The following is a 10,999-nucleotide window of genomic DNA, read 5'->3' on the forward strand; positions in this document are numbered from 1 at the left end:
CGGTGCAGGGCTGGACTGGGACCTAAACCTATCGGCCCATAAAAACGAAAATCACCATCGGCCCACCGGCCAGTCCAGCTATGCTCAAAGGTATATTTCCATATAAACTTCAGTGTTATGAGTAACATCGGTATTTAATTCAAGTGAAAACTTTTCTGATGGAGATTGAAGAAGCTAAAAAAACAAGAACATTTACCTGTACCCTTGCCTGTGCTTAAAGGCACTGTTATTATGGAAAATCTGAACAACAGTAAATCAATTTAAGTTCTGTTGCTGTGATTTGTCACTAAAGAAATAAAATAGAATTTAATTGAATTTTTGATGCTGTCGTTTTGCAGGAAAAATAAAGATAATCATATATAATGAACATATGAAGTAACACGAAAAATTTCATTATAAGCCTTGATTGTTTTGGAAAAAAAGTAAAACAGTATCACTTTTACATCTTTAACGACATTTACATGTCATTTACATACCACAAAGCTTCTAATTAATGGAGCTGCTGTGGTGAGCAGTTAATGAGGTTTCAGTGCCATCTGCTGGATTGACTGAAAACACCCAACAAGAAAGCCAGGTACAAAAACAGTTTTCACAATTTTTTGTGAAGAATTAAAAACTGATGTAGTGATCACACCACTAAAAAGTTTATTCTTGGTAAGTCAACATGTAATTATTATTAGTGAGCACATGGACAGAGATAAAGAGAGTGTGGCTCTTCCTTTACTTTATCACATTATCTTGGAAGGAAGGTAGGAAGTTTTATTTTTAGTCTGATTTAAGAGGGTCACAGTGTCTCGTGAATGACCAATTCCTTGAATAAGGTATCAAATACTACAGTCCAGCAAAGAAAAAAATTATCATCATAATTATTCTTATAGATTCATAAAAACTAAGCCGGTAGAGCAAAGTTGCCAATTTGTATGTGTTCAAACATCATTCCAGCTATTTAATTCAATTCAATTCAATTTGCTTTTATACAGCCTCAAATCAAAACAACTGTTACCTCAATGTGATTTATATTGTAAGGTAAAATCCCTAAAATAATACAAAAGGTATGGCATGACAAACAGAACATTTGATGCATTTTTATTTTTGGAGGGATAAATTTGGAATATTAAGTTTTACTTTACAACTTAACTTGTATATACACATGATTACAACTGTGTTATTATGTCTTTTGTGGGCATGGCTGTGCAGAAGTTAGGTATTCACATCTTTCTACCACAGCACGGACCTCTCCCGTCTGGATGCTGTAGTATGTCCCTGAGATGTGTGATCGTTTCATTGCTGTGTTCCTGTAGGTTCGGGTGAGGAGAGCAGTAAAAGGGATGTTTACATCATACTTATAAGCCAGCATTTTGACTTTGCAGAAGTGGTTTGGTGGGACGGAGACCTGTACTTCAACAGTGTGGGTGTGCTCTTCTGCATGAGTTTCCCCATTTGAATAGTCAAATGTAAATTGATTGCTAACCTGAATGCTTCCGGATGCTACGAAGGGGACTCCTGCAGTAAAAGTCGTAGTGACACCAACCGAGACAGAAGCGTGAATGTCCCACCTTTTCTCATCTCTAACTGTCTTTGAAAGAGTTACTGTTTTTGTCACTGGATTGCATCCATTGTTAATACTGGAAGAGATGCGCATGGTCTCAGGAGGATGCTTGCTGATTTTAGCGTTGTTAGTTTTATATCTGACATCAGAGATGATCTCACTGTCAATATCTCTATTAATGGTCAGCACCTCATAGTACCAATAAAAATATTCTTCACCTCTCCAAGGTAGAAAAAATGCAGTGTGTCTAGGATGCACTTTACCTAGACCATACTTGTTTTTTCCAACATAAACCTCATCACTAGAACATGTTCTAACTGCATGTTCGGGCACTGAACCAAAGGAACCTTGCTTCCACTCCACGATCTCAAAGTCATCTTCGTTCACAAGGATATCAAATGAGCCCGTACGATACTCTTTGTCGCCATAGGGATAGTGGCAGAAATCTCCCAAGCTACGGCTGTACAAGCCAGCATGGCATCCATGTTTACAGACATAGTCAATACGTCCCACATATGTGTTGTAAATTGACACCGCTCCATCAGGGAGGAAACCATTCCAGGTCTGCCATTTCACGTTGCCCTTATTATCAAACGCCTGCCTTTTCTGTTTCATCTTGGCTGGAAACAAAAGATGTTGATATACTGATGTGTTAACTGAGATGTCTGTCATTTCAGGAGCTCTGTCCAGATCTGGGTTCAGAGAGGTCACTGTATGAAAGAAAACAAAAACCTTTTAAAAAAAAAAAAAATCATATGCAAGTGTGAAAAGATGAAACTTCAGAAACTGCTCTTTCCATAAGGTCGACACAATTTTAACTTGACTATGATATTTTCTCCTAGTAGTTTCAATTCATCTTAAATTTCTCTTTTATTTCAGAATTTCTTATGACTGTCAGTTAAAACGGTTTTAAAATCAGGTTTAAGCCAAATCTTGGTAAAAAATGAATAAATAAATAATAATAATTAAAAATTAAAATATGAACTGGACGTCTCGTTATTTCCTGATATTTCTAAATGGGTTAATTCAGATTTAAGCAGGAGATAAACAATTCCAGTGCCTCAAGGTAAATTGATGATCCAAGGACGAATTTGTAGTGTTTGGTGTGTTGCAGCCTTTAGACTGACGAATCCTGGTCTTTAGCTGTTTGATTAGTGCTTATTGCTCCTGAGCACATAGTGTACACTGGGTTTATCTGAGCATTTCATCTCTAAGTAGTTTTAGAGCTAGTATAAAAAAGTGAATCTCACTTGTTTATTTTCACAAAAGGACTTTTGAGGACACTTTTGCAAATTCATAATGCCAGTTACATTTTACCATTTCTGTCCTCTGAGTGCTTCTTCACAGTGCCCCGAGGACTGGCTGGTGACAGAGCCAGCAGCAACAGCAATGACAGCTTTAATAAAAAGGAAAAGCTGTTTTATTGCAAACAGTTTATATTGCAGCCATTATACAGCTGACCACCACTGTTACCCTAAACGCAGAGGCTGCACAAGAAACATGAAACTCAAACATATGGTAAAATCTGAAAACAAAAATTCCTTAGAAATCAAATGTTAAATTATCTTCAGCAATAAGTGAACAGTCTGCTTGTTTTGCAGTTTTATATTTAGGTTAATTACATTTTCAAAACCTGTTTCAACATTTACTGTGAAGTAAAAAGTTACTCACCATCATAAGTGTAGGTTGCTAAGTCTTTCTAGGTCTGACGCGTGTCTGACTGCAGACCAACATCTTATTTTGGACTCTGACCAATCAACAGGTGGGTGAAAGCAGAGATCAATAACATGTTACAGTGTGTTTGTGCTTGTGTCACGTTGCATTTATTACCTTTCCCAATATGTCTGTGAAGGTTCTCAGTCATTCAGGTCATCGTAGTCTAAGGAGCTTGGAAAGAAAAGCGTCTGGACTTCTTTAAGTTGTTTCAAGACGTTTCACCTCTCATCCGAGAAGCTTCTTCAGCTCTAAGGTCAAATGGTGGAGAGTCCCAGATTTAAGCCCTATAGGAGCGTCCCCCAAGAAGGATGCCCACTCACATTTAGACCTTTTGACCTCAGGAAATCACATGATAGGGTGGAGCTAGGTTTCACAGCGGGTTCACCTGAAACCTTGGCTGATTGTAACCTACACCCATTTTCACACCTTCGCTGTGTCCCAATTCAGGGTCTGCACGCTTGAAGTACGCGCATTACGCGTACTACATACGGTGCGTACTATAAGTACGAGAAGTGCGGAAGTGAGAGGCTTGTGAAATGGGACGGTATACGCTTCGTCGCGCTGTTCAGGTTGCCTAGCAACCATGATACTAACCGCGAGACACGTTACATACAGCTTTGTTTGACAGAAATGAAGGAGAAAAATGTTTTGTTGGTCATTCATTTTTGTCATGACATCACTTTGATTAGTTGAGTATCTGAGGCTGAGACCACGGGACTGTAAAACATGATTGTTGGGCTTCATTTCTGTGCTGAACAGTCATTTAAGATTAGTTAGTAAATAACAATTAGTTAATGTTGTTCATGAGACTAAAATCATCTCACTGTGGTAATGTAAATATAATATGGCCAATATTATAGTATTGTCAGATGATTATGATATATATGTATGTGTGTATGTACACTCAACAAAAATATAAACGCAACACCTTTGTTACTGCTCCCATTCCCCATGGGATGGACGTAGAGACCTAAAATTCATTCCAGATACACAATATAACCATCCCTCCCAAACAGTGGTCACAAATCAGTCCAAATGTGTGGTAGTGGGCACATCTGCCATATTGAGATAATCCATCCCACCTCACAGGTGTGCCACATCAGGATGCTGATCTGACATCATGAGTAGTGCACAGGTGTACCTCAGACTGCCCACAACAAAAGGCCACCCTGGAATGTGCAGTTTTTTGCGCTATTGGGGGTCTGGGGACCCAGAACCGGTCAGTATCTGGTGTGACCACCATTTGCCTCATGCAGTGCAACACATCGTCGCATGGAGTCTATCAGATTGTCAATTGTGGCCTGTGGAATGTTGGTCCACTCCACTTCAATGGCTGTGCGAGGTTGTTGGATATTCGTGGGAACTGGTACACGCTGTCGTATACGCCGGTCAAGCACATCCCGAACATGCTCAATGGGTGACATGTCCGGTGAGTATGCTGGCCATGCAAGAACTGGGACATTCTCAGCTGCCATCTGCCCTGAACAATGTGAACCATGATTCAGCCGTGAAGCGCACACCTCTCCAACGTGCCAGACGCCATCGAATGTGAGCATTTGCCCACACAAGTCTGTTACGGCGACGAGCTGGAGTCAGGTCAAGACCCCGATGAGGACGACGGGCATGCAGTTGAGCGTCCCTGAGACGGTTTCTGACAGTTTGTGCAGAAATTGTTTGGTTGTGCAAACCAATTGTTCCAGCAGCTGTCTGGGTGGCTGGTCTCAGACGATCTTGGAGGTGAACCTGCTGGATGTGGAGGTCCTGGGCTGGTGTGGTTACACGAGGTCTGCGGTTGTGAGGCCGGTTGGATGTGCTGCCATATTCTCTGAAACGCCTGTGGAGACAGCTTATGGTTGAGAAATGAACATTCAATGCACGGGCGACAGATCTGGTTGACATTCCTGCTGTCAGCATGCCAATTGCACGCTCCCTCATTGCTTGTTGCATCTGTGGCATTTTGCTGTGAGACAAAACTGCACATTCCAGGGTGGCCTTTTGTTGTGGGCAGTCTGAGGTACACCTGTGCACTACTCATGATGTCAGATCAGCATCCTGATGTGGCACACCTGTGAGGTGGGATGGATTATCTCAATATAGCAGATGTGCCCACTACCACACATTTGGACTGATTTGTGACCACTGTTTGGGAGGGATGGTTATATTGTGTATCTGGAATGAATTTTAGGTCTCTACGTCCATCCCATGGGGAATGGGAGCAGTAACAAAGGTGTTGCGTTTATATTTTTGTTGAGTGTGTGTATATATATGTATGTATATATATATATATGTATATATGTATATATGTATATATATGTATATATGTATATATGTATATATATATATATATATATATATGTATATATGTATATATATATATATATATATGTATATATGTATATATATATATATATATATATGTATATATATATATATATATATATATATGGATATATATATGGATAATGGATAATCCGTATCCGCAACAAATTTTTGCTTTTCTCCTCAACAGAGAGCGTTCCCCGATTGAACAACAGCGCCATAAAATAAGAAGAATGGTGCCTAATACAGAGTTAATAATACAGACTTTATAATATGTCACGTGAAGATTCAGCAGCCAGATGAAGTGTTTACTGGCAATTGACAGTGATAGCGGACATTATCATCACTTTTCCAACAATCCTCTCCACACAGACAAGCATAAACACACTCGATTATCACTAAATCAAATTTAACACATGTTTGTAATGACGCTAATTCAGTTTACAATAGAGTTCATTCTCTAAGTCAGCAAGTGGCGGTATCCTCGTACACTGGGGAGTACACTGCCATTAAACGAACAGAAGAAGAAAACCCTTGCACATGTCCCTCCAAGAGCACTTTTTTTTTTTTTTAACTTTATTTAACAAACAATGAGTATACAACATACGAACAGATGAAGTATACAAAACAACAGAACATTAACACAAAAAGCCAAGGGTAAAAGAAAAAGGTAACAATTATAAGAATACACGCAAAAATTCACATACATATATTGTTTTGAGAGCCTTTGTGTTGGTGAAGTCTGATATTGATTGTATGTACATTTCCACATCCTTAAAATAATGACAGAAATATGGTGTTTTGTTAGTAAACTTACATTTATGGATAAAAAATTTAGCTAAAAGTATTAACAAATTTATCATAAAAAAACATTTCTCATACTTCTTGGGGAACTTAAAGAAACAGAATAAAACATTTTCCCATCGTAAAGAAAACTCCCTTAAAATATGGACAATAACAAACCTGCTAAATTCCTTCCAGAATCTCTGTGTAAAAGAACAGTACCAAAAAAGATGTGTCACAGTTTCTGGATGATCCCCACAGAAAGTACAATTAGTATTAATGTCCCTTTTAAATTTTACCATGTAGTGACTGGCTGGATAACATTTATGTAGAATTTTAAATGAGACTTCTTTCACCTTATTTACAATCAAATATTTATGGGGGACCATCCAGACTGTCTTCCACTTGATATCTGGAACATATCGGTTCCAATAAGATATTACATATGGGAGAGAGACTATATCTTCTTGGAATAAACTACGTATTCTCTTAGATTATTTGTTTATTTGATATTTTTCAAACAGTTAAATCCCTGAACGAATTATACCTTATAATATAGATTAGACTCTTATTTTGAAATTCGTAACGGGCAACTTCCGGGAAGGAAGATCGTACCGCAACTGCTTGCCGCAGAAAGGATTAAATGAGAAGGTTATCGTTTTCCATCCATCTTAAAATTAGCATCTAGCTGGAAGGCGAACAGGTATGTTTGTGTGTTGTACTTGTTGTTTACATTTCGGACAATTTGTAAATGTATTACTTGATTGTTAATAAGTTTATGAGCGATCTAGCAGGCTGATGCTAGCACCTCCTGTGCCTTTTCTGTGAATTGATTAGCATAACAGAAACGTGGTTATATCAAGTGAATGTTTATTTGTTTTATGTTATGATTACAGCTCTTACGATGTGTCTATGGCAATTTGTGAATAAATGGGTTGGAATACCCCACCATGGTCCATCCGTAATGATCATTGAGTGCATCGTCTGAATAAAGTCCGGCTGGAATGCTACAGTAAGAGCTGATCCCCCGCATCATCCTGCTGCCATCCTGCACCACGGAACCACGAGGACGAGTCACGGAGCTGTGTTGCTATTCGTCTGGGATTGACAAGACATTTCACGGAGCAACTCAGTGCCATTCTATGGGTCTTCTAGACAGAGACTTTATAATCATCATGCAGCTGGCTTAATGGTTTGATGTGACGGTCAGAAAAGGTATGGAACATTTCATTCTAATCGACAAGGAAAGGACATTCATTCTCATCAGTGGTGGTTAAAGGGAGAGAGAAGGTCGTCAACTACTGTGGACATCTGCTGCATTAAGACACGACGGACATGAAGTAATAACAAGTGAAGTAATTTTGTTTATTGGTATTTACCACCACTACTGTATATTTATCATTCTTTCTACTGACTCAAAAGGGGGTGAAAGAGGGGCATTTAGTTCAATTTGTAACTGTACAATAGTAATGGTGTATTGATCTGTGTTTAGCATAAGAGGTTTACTTTACCACATCAGTTTGCAACAGCTAGCAGGTTGCATTCATTATTTTATACATTTCTTCTCAATGTTGTGTTGGTTATCCGCTTCTATTTCAACTTGGTTTAAAGTGCAAAGATTCTCCTCCCTTCTGTTAATGCAGCCTGTAAGTTATAGTAACCACAAGCAGCTCATTAACTAAAGCCTGCAAATTAGATAAGTAAATAACATAAACACGAAGGAAATGGAGACTCCCTCCTCACAAACAGAACTAGAGCATCAGATAGTCGACCTGCAGAATAAAATCAAAGGGCTTAAAGCGTCTCTTGAAGACACATCAGAAACTACGGAAATAGAACTTTTGGAGAAGGAAATTCAACGCAGAGAAGAAACGTTGAACAACTTACAAGGTGAGCTTAAGGAAGGCCTCCGACGTTCCACTCGAACAAAATTCCCAACTCCAAAGGCGCTCGAAATGCAACAGGAGGAAGCAAGAAAAAGGGAAAGAAAGTTCATCTCAACGTACGAAAGATGGAAGATTCGAGCCCGAGAGTCAAGAGAGCAGCTCAAGTCAGACATTAGTAAAGGCGAGCTGGCATCTTTGATGGATTCTTTGGAGAAAGAGAAAGAAACTGTGTTAAACACTTACCTTGAAATACGAAGTCACATTACACCTTCTCCAGAATTAAGACGTCACGTTGACAGTTGTGAGGCAGTTACAGCCGAAATTATGAAAGTTACCTACGAGAGAATGTCAGATCTCGATGGTGATTATGATGCAGAACAAGTACATTGCCGTCTCAGGGAGCTGCTTAAGAACAGCTACGCACGCTCCATCTATGGATCCACTGCATCTAGAGTGACAAAGTCAATCCGTAGTCACAAAGGCACTACTCTAACACTCAAACAGGCGGATGCAGCAGCAGAGCTAGCTGCTAAGGAAGTCGAATTTGAAGGGTTGCTGGAAGAAGAGAGACAAATGGAGAAGATAGAGGAACAGCACAGAAAAATGGAAGTAGAAAAGCGCAGACTTGAACGCCTCCAAGCAGAAAAGAATTTGAGGGCCGCTCGGGCCAAACTGCAAGTCTACAGCCAGGTAGCCTCGCAGGAAGGCAGTCTCCATTCCTCTAATAGTTCAGTGGGAAACCATCATGTTCCCCCTGCTATCAACCCTCCAACTCCCACCGTCACAGCATCGCCACCCGACCTAAACGTGTCATCCCTTGCCCAAGCCCTACAAGACAGTATGGCTCTAAATAGACTTCCAGTTCCAGAGCCGTCTGTATTTAGTGGGGACCCCATTCAGTTCATCGAGTGGAAAACTTCATTCATGTCACTTATTGACAAAAAGGCCATCTCCCCAGCAGACAAACTTTATTACTTGAGGAAGTATGTAGGCGGCCCAGCTCGTAAAACATTAGAAGGAACTTTCTATAGGAATGACAGCGACGCTTATAAGGATGCGTGGAACAAACTGGATAACAGATATGGCCAAACCTTTATTATACAGAAAGCCTTCAGAGATAAGCTCACAGATTGGCCAAAGATCTAACCAAGAGATGCAGAAGGATTAAGAGACTTCTCAGATTTCTTAAACGCTTGCCAAGATGCAATGACACATGTGAAGAGCCTCGAAATACTGAACGACTGTGAAGAGAATAAGAAGCTAATCCTTAAACTACCAGAGTGGATAGCATCTCACTGGAACAGGAAGGTTACTGAAGCCTTAAAGGGCAATAAGGAATTCCCCAGTTTTAAGGACTTCGCCGCATTTATGGCGACAGAGGCAGAGATTGCTTGTAATCCAATCACCTCAGCTTATGCCCTCCGCAGCTCTGAGTCGAGCACTGCAAAACAAGGCAGCAGAGACCCTAAGAGGAACAAGGCAAGCGTTCTAAACACACAGACTGAGGCTGACACCGAGAGGCTCAAGCCAGTTAAAGGAAAGGAAAGGTCTCCTTGTGCCTTCTGTCAAAATAATCAACACAGACTACATGGATGTCCCAAGTTTATTGCTAAAACTCTGGAGGAGCGTCGAGATTTTGTCAGAGAACATAAGCTCTGCTATGGCTGCACCAAACCTGGACATAGTGCAAAAGACTGTCGACATCGACACTCATGCAACACGTGCAAGGGTAAACATCCCACTTGTTTACACGATGACAACTATTTAAAGAAGGAAAGAGTTCTGCCACAGGAAACCACTATCCTGAGCAATGCCGGCCAAACGGAGGCTGCTGCAACTTCAATGTCAGTGATTACCGGACAGCCAACTAACACATCAATGATTGTGCCTGTGTGGGTGTCAAAAAAGGATACAGGAACTGAGAAACTGGTTTACGCCTTGCTGGACACGCAAAGCGACACGACGTTTGTTGACCAGGAACTGAGTGATGTATTAAAGGCAGATTCCTGTCCAGTTAAGCTGAAGTTAACTACGATGATTGGACGCGACGTGATCGTAAAGAGCCAAAGAGTCTCAGGGCTTTGTGTTCGGGGTTATCGCTCTTCCCTCCTCATCGACCTTCCTCCTGCTTATACCAAGGATTGCATACCAGTAAACAGAGCCCATATCCCAACATGCGAGACAGCTAAAAGGTGGAATCATCTCTCCAAGGTCATAGAAGAGATTCCACCTCTACAGGACTGTGAGGTTGGTTTATTGATAGGCTATAACTGCGCACGAGCAATGGCACCAAGAGACGTCATAACGGGAGGAGACGATGAGCCTTATGCAATTCGTACCGACTTAGGATGGAGCATAGTTGGTGGTACGTTGACATGCCCCGACACCTCAAGTACGGCGGGACAGTGCTTCCGAGTTGCAGTCAGGGAGCTCCCACCAGTCACTCCGGCAGATGCCATTCGCATTCTAGAGTCTGACTTTAAGGATGCTAAGGAAGACGGCAAACCAGTGTCTCAGGAGGACATCCTGTTCCTGGACAAACTCAAGAACCACATCGAAAAGAACAGTCTAGGTCACTACGAGATGCCGTTGCCCTTTAAGGAGAGACCTACCTTACCTGACAACAAACAGCTTGCAGTCATACGTCTGAGCCATCTAAAGAGGAAGCTGTTAAAGGATGAAGGGTACAAAGAACAGTATATCAAGTTCATGGAGGAGGTCATAGAAAGGGGTGATGCAGAGGAAG

The 10,999-nt window shown here is 40.7% G+C and overlaps 1 protein-coding gene and 1 long non-coding RNA gene across 2 annotated transcripts; one reads left to right on the forward strand and one right to left on the reverse strand.

Annotated features, from left to right (window-relative positions):
* Positions 1–474: 474 nt before the first annotated feature.
* LOC146657986 (natterin-3-like) lies at positions 475–3,226 on the reverse strand. Its single transcript, XM_085426796.1, has 3 exons — positions 3,221–3,226; positions 2,867–2,945; positions 475–2,259 (listed from the first exon to the last, which is right to left on the reverse strand). The coding sequence occupies exons 1-3, from the start codon at positions 3,224–3,226 to the stop codon at positions 1,169–1,171; spliced, it is 1,176 nt and encodes a 391-aa protein (XP_085282922.1). The 3' UTR covers positions 475–1,168.
* A 3,652-nt stretch (positions 3,227–6,878) lies between these two features.
* On the forward strand, positions 6,879–7,320 carry LOC146657987 (uncharacterized). The gene is made up of 2 exons (XR_014914135.1): positions 6,879–7,070; positions 7,264–7,320. It is a non-coding gene; the product is annotated as an uncharacterized LOC146657987 (long non-coding RNA).
* Positions 7,321–10,999: the final 3,679 nt, after the last annotated feature.

This window comes from Rhamphochromis longiceps, linkage group LG12 (genome assembly GCF_057381845.1).
Source record: "Rhamphochromis longiceps isolate RC_006_pf linkage group LG12, R_longiceps_female_GT1.1, whole genome shotgun sequence".
NCBI classification, from domain to species: Eukaryota; Metazoa; Chordata; class Actinopteri; order Cichliformes; family Cichlidae; genus Rhamphochromis; species Rhamphochromis longiceps.

Bases quoted from the DNA above. Each gene is read 5' to 3' on its own strand.
- LOC146657986 (XM_085426796.1), bottom strand. The intron at 2,260-2,866 runs GTAAAATGTAAC...TCTTTCATACAG, and splicing joins GCACTCAGAGGACAGAAATG to TGACCTCTCTGAACCCAGAT.